At 49.1% G+C, this 22,625-nt stretch overlaps 2 protein-coding genes across 4 annotated transcripts; one reads left to right on the top strand and one right to left on the bottom strand.

Annotated features, from left to right (window-relative positions):
• The first annotated feature begins 411 nt into the window (after positions 1-411).
• Positions 412-15,205, top strand: fosl2 (FOS like 2, AP-1 transcription factor subunit). Of its 3 annotated transcripts, none has more exons than XM_086182605.1 (6): positions 412-747; positions 5,152-5,224; positions 8,929-9,105; positions 10,732-10,986; positions 11,087-11,194; positions 12,617-15,205. In XM_086182605.1, the coding sequence occupies exons 3-6, from the start codon at positions 8,977-8,979 to the stop codon at positions 13,151-13,153; spliced, it is 1,029 nt and encodes a 342-aa protein (XP_086038731.1). In that variant the 5' UTR covers positions 412-747; positions 5,152-5,224; positions 8,929-8,976; the 3' UTR covers positions 13,154-15,205. The 3 variants fall into 3 exon arrangements, with proteins under 3 accessions (XP_086038731.1, XP_086038730.1, XP_086038732.1); XM_086182604.1 differs by lacking the exons at positions 412-747; positions 5,152-5,224 and adding exons at positions 7,574-8,769; positions 9,836-10,130; XM_086182606.1 differs by lacking the exons at positions 412-747; positions 5,152-5,224 and adding an exon at positions 7,591-8,769.
• A 3,303-nt stretch (positions 15,206-18,508) lies between these two features.
• Positions 18,509-21,949, bottom strand: LOC147246879 (delayed-rectifier potassium channel regulatory subunit KCNS3-like). The gene is made up of 2 exons (XM_086182518.1): positions 21,913-21,949; positions 18,509-20,788 (listed from the first exon to the last, which is right to left on the bottom strand). Exon 2 carries the CDS (start codon positions 20,724-20,726, stop codon positions 19,431-19,433), a length of 1,296 nt encoding a protein of 431 aa, XP_086038644.1. The 5' UTR covers positions 20,727-20,788; positions 21,913-21,949; the 3' UTR covers positions 18,509-19,430.
• Positions 21,950-22,625: the final 676 nt, after the last annotated feature.

A 22,625-nucleotide genomic window follows, 5' to 3' on the forward strand; every position in this document is an offset into this window, starting at 1 on the left:
CAGTTTGCATGCGATGTTGTAATATAAACTGACAGCTTTTGTGGTGGTAAAAGTACATTTTTCTCATGGTAATAGCAGGGTTTTTTTTTTTTGTAGGCTAACAGGCTAACGTGCATTATTGGTTCTCTTCCTGTCGCCACATATTCCACATGACTGGATGGCGACAGACACGCACAACTGGCATCTTACCAACAGCTAGCAGGCGACTGCGTTTGCATGCTCATCCTCTGATATTTCAGGTCGATGGACACAAGACAAAACTTTACGGAGATGTGTTGGTGATTCTGTCCTATCAGGTGTATGGTTCTGGACAGTTAAGCTGTTGTTAGCCGTCAGTCTCCATCAGCTTCAAGTTGAATATACGTGGCTGGCTCTTTCTGCATGGCAGAGTCACGGGGGAGAGATGCAGGATGGGAAGGAAAAAAAGTGGGCTCAAGACTCCCATTTATGAGAACCTGAAATACACTTTATGGGTGAAGTAGGAATTCAGAATCACTACAGGATGCAACCTTGATTTACTCCTCCTGTTGTGTGTGTTCTCTCACTCCTCGGTGGCCTCCCTCACTCCCTCCGTCACCCCTCCCTCCATCCCTCCATCCCCCCACCAGCTACCTGAGGAGCTGTCAGTCTGGATTGCCATGCTGTCGGTTCAGCCTGTCATGCTGAGGGACGTGTTCTGATCAGCCGTGGACACTGATAGACCTGTCAGGTGCGATGACAACCACAAGTGAAGACAACCACAGACAGGTACATGTAATGTGACAAGACTCCTTCATCCCTCCACCACGCCCCCCACCCCCCCACCCCTTTCCGAATAATAAGTATCCATGCATCGGAAGTTGGGAGAGTGCACAAGGGATGAACATGTTTCCTGACGAGTTGGAGGAAACTTTTCATTTGAGCCTGAGCGGATGTGATGAGGCCACGTGATGAAGCTTCACTTTAGCATTGTGTCAACTTGCAGTTTATTTCTGCTCACAGGCTGCAAGAACAGAAGCATCAAAGTTTTTATCCATCTTTTATTCGTCTGTTGTCAGCAGAACATCATCAACCACAGTATCGAGTGGGGGTTTTTTATCTTCTTTTCCTCAAAAAAATCTCATGGTTTCAAATTAGTGTTAATGCCCAAAAAAGAGCGGCTTCACTTCTGCATTCAGCAAACATTTCAAGGAATGTTCAGTTTTGCTGGCAGATCCACGGCAGCGACGGACTCGGGTCTGGTTTCTCAGGCAAACATCAGAAGGCAGACAGAGGAGCCATCCATCATGGAGAGGGTCAAGATGTGTTATTGTTTTAAAACGGGGATAACGCATATTTTCTGTCTCTCTCGGAAGCCGTTCACAGTGTTGCACTTCACATGAAAAGTGACAGAGGATGAGAGCCACCTCCGCACAGATGGCCAATCACTGCATGAGACGGGTGTGAATGGCGGGTTCGGAAAGTTGCTGAAATTGTCAGCCTCAGCCCGCCGCTTCCAACAGCAGAGAGGTCTGAGGGTTCTCCAAAGACGACCATCCGACAACTCGTTCTGATTAAAAACACTCTCGCCTCTCCAGAGCGACAGGACGCTGCTCCCAGGGGTTCGGCACCTCTACGTGTCTTCAGGGCCAGAACTAAAAATGGAGGGACTGAACAAGCCTGTCTACACCCGTGTCTGAGTCTCATAGTAAACTCTGAATAAAACATCAGAGGCTCGCTGATAATGAGGCATGCTAATGCTAGCACTGCCCGCCAGCGGGGAGTTCTGGCAAAATTAGGTTTTGACTTCTGAACAGATATCATATTTCGTGTTTAATCACTGAAGCTGGCGGTGAATGTCTGGATGGTTTGCCCTCGTCGGGCGGCACAGACCCCCAGCTAGCATCCCGGCTGGCTGGGCCCAGCCGCTCGCCAGCGGCGAACGCTTGTGATGAAGCAGAGCAAAAAAAAAAATTCAATTTTCATCAAACGTATTTTTTCTCTGTTGTGAATACTTTCACATTCAAACCGTTTTGGACTCTTTATATATTTTTTGGACCTTTTAAAGGTTAATAGCTGTTATTTAGTGTCCACACCAGCGCTGACGCCATGAATGCAGTCAGTTAGGAATAAAAACATTTGATCTGAAAGTGAACGTGTGAGCAACGTGCTAGTTGGAGCATGTATGTGGTGCCACACAAGAAAGAAGAGAAAGAAAAGTAATCAGTGTGTTTGTTCGGCTCAGCACGCAGCTCTCAATGCCACACATGGCTGCTCTGTGGCGCCTTCGCCGCATCAGGTTGCGGCGGCGTCACGACCTCAGCGCAGCTGTAAACTGCTGACCTCGATCTGCTCCTTTGGCCCAGTGGGTCAGAGCCCGGAGGAGGGCAGATAAAAATATGAAAAGAGCAGCAAACAGCGAGGGTGCTGCAGCAAATGAGATAAGAGCAAAGGGTGAGCGAGGGAGGGAGGAGGAGGGGATCACGGCGTGGGGGGGGCTGATGGTGGTAGTGGGGGTGGGTAGGTGGGGGATGGCTCGTGCCAAGTGACACAAACCCCCCTTGGCAGCCTAATTAAATTTTCCACTTTTCCACACTCACATTAAGCCTCCATCGAGCCGGAAGGAATGGACGCACTGGAGGAGTCGACCCCATGAAGAAGATCAACCACCTCCCTCGTCTCCTCCCCCGTGCCCACCCCCACCCCCCAGCAGTCCCGCAGCAGATTTGATTGATTACTGCTTTCTCACAATCCTCTCAATAACACAACTTATAGAAAAGTAAGGAGGGGGGAGGAAAATAGTTTTTTGGGGGAAGTCATTGGTCGATGAGACCAATCACATCTCAGGTAGAGTTTTGTCTCTCAGACGGCAGAACGCCAGCGAGTCGGTGGGAATCTTAACAAGCCAGCAATCCTCCTGTAACAGCAAAGGTTTCCAACAGGGTTCCTCCCCGCGAAACCCCGTCAGCGGCAGCGCAGACACAAATCTTCAAGTGCAGGAAAGCTCCTTGTTCGAAACGCGCTCACCACTTCCTGGAAGAAAAATCTGTTTCTGGTGCAAATGATGTCATGACTTCCAGAAGAAATCAGAAACTTTAAAAAACTTCCCGAAATGAGCCACCCACACGTTTAGATTAACAGGGTGAGTTCTGGGAAGTGTAGTGCGACAGCAAAGACGTTCCATAATCTGCAAAAACGACAAGACTCTGGGTATTTTGGTGTTCTGACGAAGTGTTGACGGCCCCTCAGGTGCTCACCAAGGCATCCTGAGCCCTCTGGATGATATACTCTGGTTATGGTGATGTTATCAATCTGAAACTTCTCTTTTAAGTCGGGCTCAACCTTTGAGCCGTAGAAAGCAGGATTATGGGGGGGGGGGGGGGGGGGGTTCAGCTGGTGTCAAACAACTGGAGGACAACTCAACCAAAACCCATTAACATTCCAAACTGCCGCCTGCTCTCAGAAAAACATACTCATAAATTACACTGAAAACCTTGTTGACGGAGTGAGATAAACTGGTCCATTGTGTGTGTGTGCACCATGGCTGCGCTGAGACGCGTCACTCACAAACGCTATTTGATTTGACTGTTTTGGGCCAACGGCGAGGAAAACAACACGCCGAGAGACCAAAACAAAATGATACACTCGTTTAAAGCTCTTTTCTGTCAGCCGGCCAACATCATTTTTCCTCTCCTCGGTCTCCAGTGTGAGCATTTCCAGGAAGTCCAGTAAAAGTGGAAGGGTCCTGTTTATTTGGGCGCTGCAGGTGGTTGTGTTGACCGTGCGGCGCCTGCTCAGAAGTCCCCCGACTACTTGTGATGTTTTCTTCTCTCAAGTCCTGTTATTTTCTCACTTCTTCCACCTCGCGCTCCAACATTTCCCCTTCGCTCTCCGCTGCTTTCTGCCTGAGCAGAGTTCCATTCTTCTTTGTGTGGAGGTACAGCGGCGTGTGTGACGCACTTCCTTCCATTGTATCAGGAACTGATACCTTGTGAGGTTACTGTCAAGAGTGAGCTGCCGCTGCCGCTGCTGCTGCTGCTGCTGCCGCTGCCACTGTGTGTGGATGGGAAGGTGCTGTGTGTTCCACACAGGTGATTACAGTTTCTTCACCCGTTGCACTGTGGGCAGCTGTGTTGTCAGTTGCAACAGTGGAGGTGGAGCCCCTTCCATCGTCTCTGTGTCCGGTGGATCTGCGCGATGGCATGAAAGTACGCTGGCTGACGTTGAGTCACGTGAGGTCGGCAGGTTTATTTACAGCAGCGGAGAACAAGAGGAAACATTTCATCACAACACCATGACGCTTACTAAGACCTCCACCACCCGGCAGCGCCAGAGCTGCTCACTCCCCAGTTTCAATTAATGCCTGAATCTGTTTTTTTTGTTTTTGTTTTGTTTCGTTTTTTTTTTTTTTTGTCTTTTGTTTTTTTTGTTTGGCTCATAAAAGTAAAAAATAAAAGAAGGTTGCATTCATTTGATGCACATTCAGCTCAGCTCCACCAGCGTTGTGGCAGCTTTCAGGCTGCAGAACATCAACCACATCTCCGGAAATATTTACCTGTTAACCCTTCACGCAGAGACCCTCCAGGTCGGTGCTCCACCCCTCCACCCCCTCCGCTCTGCTGGTGGTGTCGGTGCTCATGAGGTGGGAGGATCCCGCTCAGCATTTGCTGGCGTGAGTAGGAACAGTCAAAATCGTTTCACCTCACTGAGGCCTCTTCTGAGATGATGAGCGTCCTAAAAATCCTCCTCAACCATCAAATTGCTTTCTTGAAGTTCTCATAAGAACTCGTCTGCAACGCTAGCAGGTGTTTTTCAGGCAGTGCTCAAAAAATGTCCACTTAAACAGTAGCAGGGGCGTTTACCTCAATGTTCTGATAAGACATTTTTAATAGATTGCCACAAAACCTCGGCATGTTGGTAAATCCCACTGTTCCAACCTGCATTGATCTCTCTGCAGTCACTCGTCAATAAACGCACATTTTAAGAAGGTTAGAGAAGTTACCCTGCTTAAAGCTGCAGTGTGTAACAAAAGGAACCAAAACAACACCGGTAGCAGGCGCAATGCGCCACAAGCATCAGTTCATTTATTTTTAGCTTTTTTTTGGGGGGGGGGGGGGGTCTGCTGTTGAGTTTGTGTTGGATTTCGCGTCGTCAGGGAAACAGCAGTCACTGATCATCTCCATGTCTCCACAGACTCGAGTGTGAGGAGCGTTCATTTGTGTGTTAGGGTTACGCACTGCTGCTTGAAGAAGAGCTTCCTGTTGAGGTAATTACCTGAAAATTGCATGGAAATGTTCTCTGAACATTTTGTTGCCTACCTTAGAACATTCTGGGAACAAAGCAAACAACTTCCTGATGAGAACACCTCTGCAACATCGCTGGAAATATTCTTGGAATGTTTTGTTCTCCGACTTTTAAGTAAAACAATCTGGGAAGAAACAACACATTTAAAAAAAAAAAGGCTCCCTGAGGAAAACATTTCTAGAACATAGAAGGGAAATGTTCTGAGTATGTTGGGGGGGCGCGTTAGAACCAAAAAAAAAACCGGTGTATTGGAGAGAGAGAGGGAAAAAAATCAACCGAAGATTTGATAGTCTTCTCTCCACAATCCCACTCTCCGGAGCCGAGGAACAATCAAATTATCCATCTGCGTTGTTGTGTTTCACTGTGTTACATGAGTCGCCATGGCAACCGGTAACTGAAATCACTGAGGGATGGTTACTTTAATTCACAGGAGCTGCCTGCCCGTCTGGCATCCAGCCTCCATTTAAAGTGATGTTGGGCGCCCTGATGAAACTGCTGATTAGATTTCTATTTTAAAAAAAAAAAGTCCCAACTTGGCGGAGACGAGAGAGGACACGTTCTCCCCGGGAGCAGGTGTTTTTTCCCGTATTTGAGTGCTGGAAGGACTTCAGCTCCCCTGCATCATAAGAACAACATATGAAGTGTGTTAGCGGGCCACTAGCGCAACCGCAAATCCCACTGTCACTCACACTGATTGTTCTTTAACCCACTCACGGCCCTCCGAGTCAGCACTTTGCCGCCTACGTGTGTCCTGCTGGCGACACCTGAGCTGACAGATTAGCCACGCGGCTCACGCTGAGCTATTATCCTGGTTAAGGTGTTAGATGCTGACAGGTGAGCGACATTAAATGAACACAAATGAGAGACGGGGGGGGGGGGGGCAGAGAAATGTGTGATAGCGTTGTTGTGACATCTGAAATTGAAGGAAAAGTTGAGACAAATCATCCTCTGCTTGTTCCGCTCTGGCGTTTTCCTGTGAATCATGGGTAACATGATGTAATGATACTTCTAAGTACTGCACAAGCACTCTGGAGTACTTCATATCAGTCTGATGCATCACAAAGTGCAGAAATGCTTTTTTTCCACACCTGAACATCAAAAATTGAGCACATTTACACACAAAATTAGGAATTTTGCAATTTTTGTGTCACAAAATGTCTCTAAATTGGAGAAAACAATAATCCTGTCGTATTTTTAAACAAGTTTTATGTAATATATCAGCATGTTGTTTGTGTTTTAGCTGTATGCGTAAGTACGGGAAGTCGTAACCAGCTCCTCTACTTAAAATAAGAGTTGAAATACCCAGATTAAGTAGTACTCTGGGTATTCTGGTGTTTGACCTTGCGTCAAGTTGCTCCAATTCAAAGTATTTATTCATAATTACTGTGTTTAAAGATGTTTTCTTCAAAGTTCAGATAAATGAGAAGAAGCACAATAAATCCTTAGAAATGTAACGAAGTAGAAGTACAAATTCGTTAGCACTCAGTATCTAGTGAGCACTTTAACTTTTGGCTGACATCTACATGTAACAAGTATTTTATATTCAAATGTACAGTAAAACATCAAAGTACAATATTCCACTTGTTCTGCATGGACAGTTACCAGTGGTACTTCGTCTAGTTTCTGAGGCCAGTATTTCTCCACTGGCATCAACTCCTGACAGAACAACGCAGTAGTACTACTACACTCTACCCGGGGTTTATGAAAGCGTCCTGTGTTTCCTGACCTCAGCGGGTCACCGACGGTCCGCGAAGGCGTCATTAGGCCGTCACCTGTCTTGCGTCACAGCGCGCGCCGGCCGCGGCCAGGTAAGCCTCTTGTGGCGCCAATCGCAGATGTTCCTGGTGGATCTGATGTCTGATGATGTGTGATGGAGGAGCACCGACGCGGCAGTGGCGCACAAGCTGCGGATCAGCCGGCCTCCGTGCGCAACTTCACCCCCCCCCCCCACACACACACACACACACCTGACCTGACCTGACCCGACCCGAGGAGTCTCCTCTGCTCCCGGGAGCTCGAGGGTCTCAGGGGTCCCTGGAGGTGTCACTGTCACCCACACCCACGAGACTAATGGCGAATTAGAGCGGCGGCGCGTGATTGACAGGCGTCACCTCGCGCTGTTTGTTGTCTCTCCCAGTTGCCGCTCGACGATTCGATGACGAGCTTAGAGATCAAACCGGTTCCGGTTGACATTACGGCATCAATTATGGGACTGTGGCAGATTAGACGACCCCCCCCCCCCCCCCCCCCCCCCCCCAGCAGTTCAGCAGAAACTGTGTCGCCTAGCAACGCTGATATATAAAACGCCAACATGGCGCCGGCGGCATGTCATAAATATTAATCATTGATCAGTAAAATCAAGATGGAGATTGATTGACGCTCCGCAGGCGGAGGAAGGAGAAGCAGCGCCTGAGGCCCCCTCCCCCCTCGCGCGCGGGCGCAACTTTTCTTCTTCTTCTTTTTTTAGAGCAGCGTCTCTTCCTGGCACCGGCTTGCGCCGCTCGGAGCGGAGGGTTCGCGTTGATGCAGATTAAAACAGAACCGCAGCGGATGCGATTAGAACCTAATGCGCCACTTCACGTCGCGTCGCGTGTCAGATTCTGGGCCGCGTGCCGTTTTTGTTTGGGAGCCGCGTCCGAGTTTTAATTAGCCCACATTTCCCTCGCCGGACCCACGCGGCCACCGGAACACGCAGCGTGGTTGTGTTTTTGACCGTGTGTGTGTGTGTGTGTGTGTTTTGCACCTTGTTTTTGTCGACACCCCCCTCCCCCCGAACTCGAACCGGGACCCCGTGAGCTCCAAGTCCAAAAGTGCATCAGCAGCGCGCGAGGGGAGGGGAATCCCTCCCGTGTCTTGTTTCCTTTATCAAGGAAACCCACACACGCGCGCGCACACACGCGCTCGCGAGCGTTGTCTGACGCAACTGCCCATTTTAGGAAACATGCGTCAATGCAGCGCAGCGACTCGGACAAACAGCGGCGGAGTCCGCAGCGAAGCTCTGACGTCCGCAACGCAGAATAAACCTCCGCAGACATGCGTGCGTTACTCTGACTGCACCCCGCGCGCGGCTCTCCCGCAACTCCGGCGTCCGCTGCTTGGAGGGGGGGGCGGCGGATCTTTCTATCTCACCGCCTTATCCAGCAGCCACCCCCCCCCCCCCCCCTCCCCGGTGAAGTCTTAGTCACGCCCCGCCGTGACGTAGGATGTTTCGTTGGTGTTGAAAAGCCGTTGCGCTTCTTCATTAGTGCCACTGAAGTGAGTCATTCTAGGAAGTGAGGTGAGGGACAGGAGAAGAAGAAGAAGGGAAAAAAGTTCCGTGAGGTGAGCAGCAGCAGATAGAGAGAAGAAGAAGGAGGGGAAGAAGGAGGAGGAGGTCAGAGCCGTCGCTTCACCTGCTGGACGTCAGCTTCGAGCTTGCACACTTGAGCGGATCTACGCTGCCCGCGAGTCCAGAACCAGAACCAGAACCAAAGCGCCTCGAGCCTCGCGCGTCTGTAGGATGTTTAGGTCAGTTTAGAGGAGCGAGTTTGCACTTGTTTTTTTTTTTTTTTTCCTTTTTTCTTTTTTCTTGTTTTGCTGCTCTGGATAAACGACGAGTCTGAGGATTCTCCTGTCCGTGCCTTTTTTTTGCGTGTGTGCTTTTGTCACTCGGGGGATTTTAATCAGCTTCCAGAGCTGCCGACCGTCTCCTGACAGCGTCTCCCCTCCCGGATCATGTACCAGGACTACTCCGGGAACTACGACACGTCGTCCCGAGGCAGCAGCACCTCTCCGGCTCAGCCCGAGTCCTTCACGAGCGGCAGCAGCACGATCGGCAGCCCGATCTCTACCTCCAACTACCAGGTAAGTCAACGCGCGGGTGGGGGGGGGGGGGTGAACCCAACGGCATGAGGTTGAATCGGTGACTCAACAGATGCAGGAGTCCGGGGTGCGCGAGTGTATGAAGCGCTGAGATCAGACGGTAATAAAACACACACACACACACACACTCACGTGTGGACTTACTGGCTGCATCACTTGCACGTGAGGATATTTCTCTGATTTGAACTTTAAAAAAATCAGTTTAATTAAGGTTTGCCCTTATCAGACACAAACTCTCAGTTCTGGCTGGCGCTTCCTGTTCGTGCGTGAAACCGCATCAGCGTTTGCGCCTCCGGTAGCGCCGCGTCTGCTGTCGCGTGAGAGGATTTTGGACCCACAACTGCCAACAACCAGGAGCGATGGAACTTCGGAGTGGGGGGGAGGGGGCGACAGGCGTGTTTGATGTCATAATTTAAGGAGTTCTGTACATCGAGTCTATGTCTGTGTCCGTGTCCCCGTCCCCGTCCCCGTCCCCGTCCCCGTCCACGTCTCGTCTTCCCGGTTCTGTCTTATAGGTGAGCTTCAGGGAGCCGGGACCGTAAATCCGGGAGGCGGTGAGCTCCCTCGTGCTCACGCAACATAACGGTCTCCGTCCGGTCCGCGTCTCTCTCTCTCTCATCTGTCTGTCTGTCTCTCTCTCTCTCTCTCTCTCTCTCTCTCTCTCTCTCTCTCCTTCGCTCTCCGGTTTCCTGTTGGAACCCCAACCCGTCAGAACCAGACGTGTCAGACCTGAAGTCCCAGCGGTCCGACTCTCACCCGCCGTCTTCGATGAGGAATTTCGATGCTTTTATTTTGAAAGGGAACTTCCAAAACATTCCCTTTTTCCCGTAAATTCTGGAGAACTGACCGGCGCGTTCCGGCTGGACGCTTCCCGGCTTACTGGAACTGAGGCGCGTCTCACATGTGCTGAACGAATCCCACAAACAATGATTCACCAGAGGAGCCGAGTTCCAGAGAGACTGCCGGGATATCCGACGGGAAGCCGGGAATGGCTAGGATGCTGGGATGTGCGTAAATTACGCTCTCTCTCACACACACACACACACACACACACACACACACCCACACACTGGAAACTCCAAAGACGTGAAGCATCTCTGATGGGACATCGGTTTCTCCTCCTCTCTCCTCACTGTCACTCCTGGTCCTCTGCATCACTAAACAGATTTTTTTATTTTTCTGGGTCCAAATGTTTCAACAATTAGAGAAGTTTTAATCTGGCGGAAGTGAGAGGAGGCCAGAGTCACAGACGCAGATGCTGTGAGATGAAGCCCCCCACCATCATTGCCACCACGCCCCCCCCCCCCAGCCTGTGAGCTGCTTTATCTCTCTGTATTTGTTATTGTCGTAAAGTGAGGCGTTCAGGGACCCCCGGCTTCCCTGCGTGATTCAGCGTGTGTCACTGCTCCTCTCGGGGCCTCTCAGACGCACCGTTCATCTGAGAGTTGTATCATTGTTAAAAATCATTTTTAAAAAAAGCTTAAAATGAACAAAAGAATAAAAAGATGCGATTCAAGACGCAGGAGGTCAACGCCGCACGTAAATCGACTCTTGCCCTCGTCAAACTTCATCCTTCCTCACCGCTGTCTCGTTTCTTTCACCTTCCAGAAGTACCGAGTCGACATGCCCGGCTCCAACAGTGCCTTCATCCCCACCATCAATGCAATCACCACAAGCCAAGACCTGCAGTGGATGGTGCAGCCCACCGTCATCACCTCCATGTCCAACCCCTACTCCCGATCCCACCCGTACACCCATCACCTGACCAACGGGCCCGGGATGCTGAGCCACAACACGCTGGCGCGCCCCGGTGTCATCCGCTCCATCGGGGACGCCAGGGGCCGGCGCAAGAGGGACGAGCAGGTGAGGGTTATATTTTTAATCCCGTCGGTAAATTCCCGTCCTCGTATTCCTGCTCCCGGCCCGTGTGGTTCACCCGCCGCCATCTCCTGTTTCCCCTCAGCTCACCCCGGAGGAAGAGGAGAAGAGGAGGGTGAGGCGCGAGAGGAACAAGCTAGCTGCCGCTAAATGTCGCAACCGCAGAAGGGAGCTCACCGAGATGCTGCAAGGGGTGAGTAGGACCTCTCTCTCTCTCACACACACACACACACACACACACACACACACGGAACAGAAATCTCTCCTGTCTTCTGCTTCAATAACATAAAACCATAGTTGCTCACCAGCTTCTACACACATCCTTGTTACGAAACCCAGAACATCGGTTTAAAGAAAAAAACAACAAACCAAACGGTACCACAGCCAGAGAATAAAGGATTTGCATACAGAGAATAAAACAGGAAATAGAAAAGCTTCAGACGTCTGGCAGCCCTCCAGATGTGCAATGAGTGATTGAACTCCACACCCAAAGTTCCAACCTGGCAGTACAGGTTCTGCTCTCGGAGCGTGAGGTCTGAGGGACAATGACAGGCGCTGAAAAGCTTTTTTGTCTCGGGCGGCAGCAGACGGGCCGGCAGCTCGGCCTGGGCGACGGTAGCGGCGTCTAAACGGACCAATTAGCTGAATTACAGTGAGGTTGAGCCTGTCAGACCTTAAAAACTCCCAGGAATGGAATGTGCTGGAGGCAGCTGTCTCCCTGAATGCAGGACATTTTGTGAAAAGGGGGCAAATTGCTTGTCTCACAATCCCACATGTAGAATTGCTACACACACACACACACACACACACACACACACACACACACACTATATCAGCTGCTTCCTGCAGGAAAAACAAATTGTTTTTCACGTCCCTGTTTTTTTTCTGTTTAAATTCCAAATAAGGAAGAATCAGTTTCCAAAGAAATGGAGACACAAGCCTCCTACAAATGATTGCCATCACTCATGCTCCCTGAAGCCCCGCCCCTCCTGGCTCCTTTCAACTACTTCCTCATACCTTTGGCCATGAGTCAAAGTTCCCAGACAGCATGTCAGCCTACCTTTTATCTGCTCGCCCGTCTGCTGCTGGTGACATATTAATGACAATATCTCTGTCACACAAGCGCCGCGCGGTTATTACCTGATACCTGATCTACCTCATCAGCGGGGAAACGTCTCAGTAGCCACTGAGCAGCGGTTGCTCTGGTGGAGTTTGATCTGTGTTGGGGAGACGGCGCCATCTTGTGTTGATCAAGGGTGCAAACTGAAGAGTGAAGACCAACGTGTCGTTTCAGGCGTCAGAAAGTATCAGAAGTGTTGATCTCATGAGGAATTTCCTCAGAGGCGACCGAGAACAGTGAGCTGGCGACAGCTGGCGGTGACAGAATGCTGGGTTGATTGGTTGGTTGGAGGAGAAATAAATGAAATAAAGCATCAAAAATAATTAATCACGCCCTCGACCAGGTGTGTAGGTTTAGCTTGTAAATGGAGGTGTGTGAGTAGCCAGTAGGGGGCAGCAACACGCCTCGGCTGCAGCGCGACTCTCAGAAACTTGAAAATTCCAACTTGTAACGGTGTTTATGAGTTTATTCACAGAGCGGTTTCTCTCGCAACAGGAGACGGAGAAGCTGGAGGAGGAGAAAGCCGACCTGCAGAAGGAGATCGAGAACCTGCAGAAGGAGAAAGACAAGTTGGAGTTCATGCTGGTTGCTCATAATCCCATCTGCAAGCTGCCCACCGACGAACGCCATCCGTCGTCGGGGCACCAGCAGCACCAGCAGTGCACCGCCCTCCCCCTCACCATGCGCCCCAACATGGGCACCCGGAGCCACATGAACCAGGTGGTGGTAAAGCAGGAGCCGGAGGACCTGGAGGAAGAGGTGGGCAAGCCCCAGCGCTCCGTCATCAAGCCCATCTGTCTCGGCGGGATGTACTGTACAGATGGAGACAGCCTCAACACGCCGGTGGTGGCGGCGTCTACCCCGGCAGCCACGCCGAACGCCCCGAGCCTCATATTCACCTACCCGAGCATGCTGGAGCCCGAGAGCCCGTCACCTTCCTCCGAGTCCTGCTCCAAGGCCCACCGGCGCAGCAGCAGCAGCGGGGACCAGTCGTCAGACTCCCTCAACTCGCCCACCCTGCTGGCGCTCTGAGCGAGGGCGGAGCAACGAACACTGTGGCGAGCACCAGGATCAACGCCCCCCCACCCCAGTGTTTTTTAAAGACCCAAGAGCACATTTAAAGGTCCAGACCAAGCTGACCGTGTGAGCCGTTCCCCCTTCGCAGGGAGACCCACAAGGGCTACGCTGCGTGTTTCTTCTCGTTCTGCTTCAGTGTGACATTTTTTTACTTGTACACGTGCGTGCGCCGATCCTAGAAGTGTCACCCCTCGAACGCCATTTCAACTCTAGGCTTGTTTACCGGGCAGATAGTCGTGAGGCAAGACGTGCTTCAATCTGGCAGTTTGAGATGACTTACATTTTCTTAATATATATATTTTTTTGGGAGAAAAAAAATCAAAACAAAAAAAAATCAAGGAAAAGCCATGTGGCCGCCACTTGCACTCCGCCAAGACAAATCAATAAAGCGAGGTCAGCGTCCTACAGGAACTTGTGAGGAGACGATGAGCAAAGACTTCCTCATCTTTTTAAAATTCCTATCTCTGGAGCTCGGACCTGGATTCAGGAAGCCTGTCTCTATTTCCATCCTTCACTGTATTTATGACCTGTGCTGAGAAAGTGTTCTGTTTCTGGTTTTTTGGTTTTTCCTTCCCTGAGACGTCGTCCTCTCCTTAACACGCCTGTAGAAAAGCAACATGGCCACCCGCGTGTGACCCAGCAAAAGGATACGAGCCAACTTTAGTTCCTCTACCTTCTCTTTCGCCATCGTGGCTTGACTACATTAGTATCGGTGTGCTTTTCCTCAGTGATTCTGTACCTGAACTTTACAACATGTTTATGACAAAGTGTATGTGATTTACATCGATGTCAGGGAAATCTCTCATGTGTAGTAGAACCCCGTTCCAGGACGGCAGGTCGTTGTATAGTCCAGCCAAAGGCTCGGTTCCTCGTGTCGCATCGAGAAAGGTTGTTTTTGTTTGTTTGTTTGTTTTTGTACCGATATTTCAAACATGAGAAATGCACCGAAACCCTCCTGGTTCTTTCATATTCTCTCCAAATCAAGAACATTCTCGACGCCGCCACTCAGGCCAGGCCAGGTTCCACCAAGCCAAAACGGGTTAATCCTGCAAGTCTAAAAGGAGGGATTCGACTCCCAACTGCCAATGATGTCAGCCCTGTTTATACTGTGTTTGTAAATCTGTCACTTTTAGTAGGTTTAAATGTTTAAATCTACGGGAGCATTAGCCAACCTGGAGGTACTGGTCGAAGCCTCGCCGGCTTCCAACGGGCCACGAACGGGACAAGAAGACTTTCCACAGCTGGCCTGAGACGAAGAGTTGACACCTTGTTAAGATGTAATACCTGAAGGTCTGCGAAGCACTTCTTTTTCATGGTGTGTGTGTGTGTGTGTGTGTGTGTGTGTGTGTGTGTGTGTGTGCGCGTGCGTGCGTGCGTGTGTTAAAGGGATGAGGGTTTTAATAACTGCACTGACGAGGACAAAAAAAAAAGCGATATTTTGTGTCGACTTCAAACATTCCTAATGAATCTTGTGTCAGGGGTCAAAACGGGGGCGTCGTCTTTGCTCAAACCCCTTTATTTTATTTTTTTATCATTTATAAAAAAAAAAAATTTGGTTTTGTTTTTTATTTTTCTCTCTTTATGTGAGGAAATGGAATTTTGGCTGGAAGACTTTTGTTGCTCCAGATGCAGGAAACAGACGTTTCAATACAAGCTGCTGCTATTTGGTTGGAAACAACGCGTCAGCTGTTCATCTGCTGGGTTTCGTTGGGATTCGAGAAAGAAACTGACTAGAAAGAGAGTTAGAATTATTACCAAAAAATAAAAAGAGGACAAAAAAATCAAAGTGGGCGAGTTTGATGTGTTGGAATTTTCCTGGAGCCCTTCGACATAAATAGGAAAGCCATCGACTGTAGATCTTCTACTGTATTTGTCTCTGTCTGTCACCTGTTTTCAACTGCTATTAATTATTTTCCAAAATGCTTTAACTGTTAAAAATGATTCAAAATTAATAAAAAACAGCAATATGTATAGCAGTGTTTGTTAATTTAAATCAATGATGATAATAAAAATTTAAGAAAAAAAATCCAGTTCTCCTCGGAGTTGTCCTGTTTTTGTTGGAATTCTTAAACTGCCGTTGTTCACTCGGAATCTAAAAACGCCACAAGCGGAAGAACGAGTTCACCACAAGAGGCTGAGCTCCTAAAACTGGAGTTTAAAAGTCTTCTCTTTGAAAAGTTTCCCTTCCAAAAAGGTCAGATTCAAAAGGTTTGTCAGGTGCAGCAGAGATGCAAAACTGAACATTCTTGTGTGTATTTGACAAAAGTGAAGTATCTCAGTGACGCAGTACTTCTACTCTGAATGCAGCTGAGGGCAGAATGACTGAACATCAGTATTTTGTAGTTCCACCTGTTGACCCTGACGCTGCCTGATGGTCGTCTCCAGGTGAGCGAACTTTTTCAGAGCGAGTTCAAGAGCGCGTGCCTGCACTGCCACCCAGTGGCCACAGGTGGAACTACAAAACTCCAATGACATCACATTTACCTGCTTTGTTTTCAAAGCGTGCACGTAAATGCAGCTTTAACTTATCTAATTAAAAAAAAAAAAACATCTCCAGTAGAAGTGATATTTTCTGTCTGGATTCATTTTCTACCGAACGTGTTTGTGTTTGACTTTACTCACATGAGTTTCACAGGTTGGATGACGGGATTAAAAATGCAGTTTTAAAGTAAAATAATCCCTCATTCAACCCAAGCTCCTCACAGCCGATCAGTAAATCTATACACAAATAATCTGTAGTGATTACTTGCTGCATTTCTCTGTTGTTTTTGTATCAATATGAATTTATGTTCCTGAGCTCCTCCTCCACGTTGGCATCGATACTTCGGGAGATGTAGTGACACAGTCTGACCACGAGGAGTCGCTGTACACTCATCATGGTAAACCGTAATTCGCTGTGCATTGAGTTATCAAACCGCACCTCCTCATACATTCATTTCCCTCTCTTCTCATTATCTAATACAATGAGGTTGCCTTGTTAAAGTTTTGGGGACAAAAAAATAGCACAGTTAGAGAAAAAGTACTATGTTATTGATTTAGTGAGACACAGATGTGTGAGCAGCACGGATGAGCGGCGAGTGTTGGATATTCCTTATTCACCGCTGGCACCCACAAATAATGCTTTCTATCATAGAAATACACAAAGTGGAATTCTGCTCCACCAAGTGTCAGAGCGACTGGTTCCCAGCTGAGACTTCAACAAGTCCAGCGCACAGGAGCGTCCAACAATCCACTTCATACCTTGAAAGTGAAACCACCTTCTTCTCCCTCACTGCAAAGCCCAGCATGTTGACGCTTTATCTTGACCTTTATCTGGTTTTCACTCCCCGACGGATCAATTCATGCATCCGGATTCATCCGATGCTCTCTTCATCTTTTCAGACAGCAAATGAAAATCAATGGTCGTCCCATGGAGAACATTTGATCCCGACCTCCGACACCACGAGGTCTCCAGCAGAACATCGTTCATTGGTTGCACGAGGAGAACCTCAAGTTCCCTGATGTTTAGACAAACAAACAAAAAAAACCTAAACTACACACAAATATATCAGTAAATATAAATGTATATTTAGTCCCCAAGACAAAAACTTGTCCCTTCAAGGCCCCAATAACTAAGTTCAGGGGACAAGATTTTTCTTGCTGACACAAATTCATTAAGCTATTTTTTTCTCTATTTATATCCACAGAAGGAGCTTTTAATTTTCTACACGATGTGACAGGGGACTGAACGTTTGTCTCACTGGGATGAATTAAAACGCAAATCAGCAATATTCAAATTCAAGTGGCGCAGTTCCGTCATAGATTTGAACTTTTAATGCGGGAGATGAAACGTGAGCGGCAGGCTCCTGGTGCTGCAAGCATGAGAGAACACGTGGTTCTGTGTTTCCTGAGCTTAGATTAGATTTCTAGCCTGAGATCTGATTACATCTTAGTGAATTAAAGGCGTGTAATCATAGCCGTGATCTTTTATTCCCCAGGGCTTCTTCTCTTTTTAAAGCTGACGTTTCCACAAGAGAAAAATGCCCTTCCTTTGATGAAAAGTACACTTGTGTGTGTGTGTGTGTGTGTGTGTGTGTGTGTGTGTGTGTGTGTGTGCACTCATGCGTGTGCTGAGTGAGCAGAATAGCTGATGGTCCTGCACGGGTTATTAAAATAAGAAATTGGTTTCACTCTGGTGTGAAGCTGGATGTTCACAGCTCGTGCAGCTCCTGGAAATGTCTTCTTCTTCTTCTTCTTCTTCTTCTTCTTCTTCTTCTTGTTTTCTCACTGCTTGAGCAGATCGTTTGGCCACGTGAAGCCAAAGTTTACGCCCTGATCTGAGAGTACGAGCCGTTCCACACTCACGCCGGTGCGCGTCACGGATGGACTCGCCGGCGTGTTTCAGGCTCCAGATGTCCTTTAGCCCCCCCAAGCTGAACATCCCTGGAGCCGCCCCTGCAAGATTCAGCTAGATTAAAAACACAATGAGCGGCTTTTAGAGAACACACAGCAGCGACCTGTCTGATAAACAGAGGTGCGTCTAAAAGCAGGATGTCAAAATACGATTCTAAGGATCTCTTTGTTCCAGACTTCCTGTGCTGGGCTTTTTCCTGCACGTTGGCACCATGTCAGTCACCTCTCAGGTACTTCCAGGAGTGTTGCGGAGCGCTGGTGCCTGTGCGCTGGTTGCCACCTGGCTGTCCTTCAGCGCAGAGATGACCAGGGATACTGCTGACAGACACTTTCACTTCTAAAGCTGGAGGCAGTGAACCAAAACAGCCTGCAGTATTGTGACTTTGAGCGTAAAGGAAGGACAGGGGAGAAAAGACCAAAGCTTAGAAGGTGGCCAGCATCGACGCGGGCGCTGCAGCCCTTCCCCGACAGCTGCTGAACGCTGTTACTCCTCAGCTGCCAGGGAACAATCTGAATATGGACAGCGTCAAGTCATGATGTGTCTGTTGTCAACAATATCGGCGTCCTTTGAAGGGCGGCTCTGAGATTGAGCCAATTTCCATTGATCGTCACAATCTCATCTGGGGAGGAGATAACGCCAAATAGAACCCAAAGATAGCGCTGATGAAGGTGAAAGCAGGAAGGCGGCAAGAGCCGAGCGCCATGAGACGTTTGCTGACACAGACTCAACACCGGTTAGACATCATTAAAAACCACACGACCTGTGAATTCGGCAACGTGAAAGGATTTCTTTATTGACTTCTATGAAGCCAGCCTGGCTGATGAGGAGTTCTTTACAACAATGAGCCAGCAAACAGCAGGATTAGCATTGTGTCAGCAATTCAAAGTCTTAAAGACATAAGACAGGTAGCAGTAACGGACCAGGGTCCTGCCGGAGCTCGGACGCAGCTTCAGGATGCTGCATCATGCACATTTTTTTTGGCTTGTATGCTGATTTGGTCGTACCCAGTTAGCTTAGCATAAAGCCAGAGGAGGTGTAAACTAGCTTGACTCTGTCTAAGAGTAGAAGTATTTGATGCGTCATCAACAGATCAGCGAGCAGCCACATGCACCAGGTGTTAGCCTGACATACGCGACATCGAGGGAAGAGGAAACAGGCGCAACTTCTCCTGTAACATCTTCCCTGGTTTAGGCCGAAATATTTAACACAGGAAAGCGAGTTTTTATACGTTTGAAACTGCTGCTGTGTTCACGTTGTCTTTGATGCTAAGCTAAGCTAACTCCCTGTTAGCTCTCTCTCTCTTTCTTTCTTTGTGTTTGCACCTACATCACCACGTACACGAAACAACACCAAACGTACTGGATGCCGTTGCCGAATACTTAGATGAAGCCAGTTTTGTGACACTATAAACTAAAATTGCTGTGCTCTGGAGATCCTGGCTCACTTTGACCAACTTGTTTTTTTAACACTCTTCATCCTGACTGGGAATAACTTTTGGCAATCTGTAGTACTACAAATACTTTCCTTGGTCTGATAACTGCAGTGTGATCGGAAGTGAATGAACCTCCATGCCATGGAACAGATGTGCTGGCAATGGCACCTGCTGGACAATTAGCCTCCTGGCTAGCTAGCGCGAGTGGTCCAGTGCACGATGGCGCTTGTGCACACAACACAGGTTCACACAAGTGTGTCACAGTAAGCGTTTTGTTAGGAGAGAAGAAAGCAGGACTCACTATGATGCAGCTAACGTGTCTCAGGTGCTAAAACAGACGCTAATGAAGGGGTCACTTGTTCCTCTGGAGAATACTGCCCCCTGGTGGAGAGGGTTCTGTCACCGCTTCATCTGGGAGCTATGCGCTTTTGCCTCTGGTAGAATTTGGTGAACTTATTGAAGATGTTAGTGATGGGTAAAGCCACAACGAGCAGCCCGCAGATGATGCACAAGGTTCCAATCAGTTTCCCGCCAAGAGTAACAGGAAATGTGTCGCCGTAGCCCACTGTGGTCATGCTGATGGTGGCCCACCACCAGCCGATAGGGATCGTTTGCAGCTCCGACTCCTGAGAGTCTCTCTCCGCAAAGTGAATGAGAGCAGAGAACAAGGAGATGCCCACAAACAAGAACAGCACCAAAAGCCCGACCTCCCGTGAGCTGTGTTGAAGTGTGGCGCCGAGGGAGCGCAGGCCCGCTGAGTGGCGAGCCAGTTTGAGGATGCGAAACACTCGCATCAGCTTTAAGATCTGCATCACTTTGCCGACTTTCTCCAGCTCGGTGTTCTCGCCCTGGTCCACAAGGCCAACGTCACAGGCCAGGGTGACATAGAAGGGCATGATTGACAGTAAGTCAATAACATTGAGGGGGCTGCACAAGAACTTCCTGACTGACGGAGCGACGGCCAGACGGAGGATAAATTCTGCAGAGAAAAACAGAACACAGAGGTTCTCGAAGGACGTCAGCACCGGGTTTTCAATCTCTTTGTCATTGAGGTCCACCTGTTTGAAGTCAGGCATGCTGTGGATGCACATGGCCACGATGGAGACCAGCACAACGCTGAGGGACGCCACAGCCATCGCCTTGGCCGAGGTGGAGTGAGCCGGATTCTCTAGACGGATCCAAATACTCCTGCGGATGTCCTCACACCAGGAACCCTCAAACAGCAATATGTCCTGCTCAGATGTTGACAGCTCCTCCATAGATGAGTCCGTGCTGGGGACCTGCTGGTCATTGCTCCTTTGGTCCCAGCCCCCATCCTCCGCAAGATCCAGCAGTTCGTGGAATCTGCTGCTGCAGCAGAGGTCCAGGTGGCGCTCCATGAGGCCCCAGTACTCGATCTCTTGAATGAAGGAGATGACGCACAGCCCGTCCACCAGGTGCAGTTTTCCTGTGAGGTAAAAGTTGAGGACGTAACAGAAAAAACTTGGACTCCGGTCAAAATAGAACTCCATTTCAGCAGGACTGAAGTCATCGCAGAGCTCCAGGATCGCCTCTTTGGAGCTGCAGCATAGGAGACGTCCCAGACGCGTCTGAGGGAATCGCTTCAGGACGTCGTGCTCCATCCTTTGTTTGAAACCTCCTACATTGACATTGATGAAGCAGCCTTCAGCGCTGTGCTGGTGAAGGATCTGTCCATACATCATGAGGGAGCAGTAAACAGCTACTGAAGGCTGTTCCTCAGCGAAAATCTCAGAGGTTTCTTTGCCTGCACAGAAAAAAAAACCACACGTTAGAGGTCATCTAATCTCTCCCAGGTCCATTTCATCAGAGATGTCACAGATCAAGTTGCATCCCGGCTGCTGTGACACCCTGCAGTGGAGCGGTTCAACGATTGATTATTATTTCAGGGCAGGAGATTGCATGGTTCCGATAAGAGTAAAAGACTCATATTTTTACCTCCGCCAGGGAGATCATGTTTCCAGTGGAGATGTCGGTTTGTCAGGAGGACAGAAAAAACTACGGGCCTGATTCTCACCCAACGTGGTGTCGAATGGGAGGAAGGAACCCGTTCAATTTTGAGGCCGATTCGGTGGCAGTTGAAATGATCATCTATGTTTTTTCCCCTCCGATGTTCCCTCCGTGTGGGTCGACTGACGGCCAGGTTTGACATTTCACCGTTGAACAGGGAACTGTGGGAACTGGACTCAACCTGGTCAGGTCTTTTCCAAACTTCCCACAATGATGAGAGTCCTGGCACGAAGACGTCTACAAGCTTTGAGTCATAATCACAGTGCCACCTAGTGGTGATGGGGGGTAAGCCTGATGGAACCAGCATTCAGTTCTGGATCTCAAGAACACCGCGTTGTTTTCTTGTGATTTACAGCGACTCGAGCGTCAACTGTTGGACGCGAGAAGTGACATTTGCTCCACATTACGCACAATAATCCGCTTCTTCGTGCGCAACTCAAATATTATCAGGTTTCAGACGCTGCGACACGCGCGGGCTTGCATGCATCTTTCATTAGGGCCTGAACACTGAGGTGCCACAGGCAAACAGCCGGCCTTGCTGGAGGAACGCTGAGTGTTTTCTGGTTGTTTGTGTCTCTGGTTACAGCAGCACGCGAGTCCTAAACTACACGTCAAACCTCGCGTTGGATTAAAGCCATAAGACAGAAAACAGTTTGAGGAGTAAACTGAATGTTTCGGCTCACGAGAGTCCAACAAACTAAAGCATTCAGGGAACTAAAACATTCGATAAAGGCACCGTTTGCAGCACAGGCGTGACTGATGTTGTTTGCATGCAAACACTGAGTGAGTTGTTGGTCTCCAGACGTCACCACACGCCGTCACTCCTGCCTGTGTCTCAGAAGCAGAGGACCTCTGCCTTACTTGGGTTGCGTTCCGCACTGTAGAGTGAGATCTGACACGTCTGCTGCAACCAAAAGAGGAGGAACAGGGAATCTGCAGCGTGTAAAAAAAAAAAAAAAAAAAGTCTCAAGAAAAGACAAACAAGATTGTGACACTAATTAGAACTGCTCCCTGCAGAGACTGGTGCCAATATGTTCCCAACAAATTCTCCTTACTGCGGTTAAACACATTTCTGGTTCAAATTCCTAAACCAAGAGAAGGAGACGGCGGCATCTTACCTGACCATGCTGCGCTGAGGTGAGCTGTCCCGCGGCTGTGTGGGGGCTGAGCTGGCACCGCTGGGAGGCGTTCAAGCGCTGCTCGGGGCGGCGACGCAGCGGAGAGCAGGACGATTGATATCACGCCTGCGGCCCACTAACGGGCTGTAGTACAGAATACATTAAATCCCTGATGTGTTGGGTGACACCAGTGTTCTGGTTGCGCCGGCTCACTTAAGCTGCACCGAATTTATTGCCGTGAATATTTTACTCAAGCTAATTGCTCTCATTATTATTTTAGCACTTGCTTGTTTTTTTCCACACTCGCTGCAGTGTTTGTTGTCATGAAAACAGAGGAACTGCAGTGTGCGGGAGGTCAACAGGCAATGCCTTCCTTTAAAAAAAAAAAGAAAAAAAAGGAATAACCTGAAGCATTTTTGTCACCCAAACCCTCAGAAAGTTTCCTGAGGAACTTCT

This window comes from Aulostomus chinensis, chromosome 17 (assembly GCF_037954235.1).
Source record: "Aulostomus chinensis isolate RoL2024-O1b breed Wild chromosome 17, RoL_Achi_v1.0, whole genome shotgun sequence".
NCBI lineage: Eukaryota > Metazoa > Chordata > Actinopteri > Syngnathiformes > Aulostomidae > Aulostomus > Aulostomus chinensis.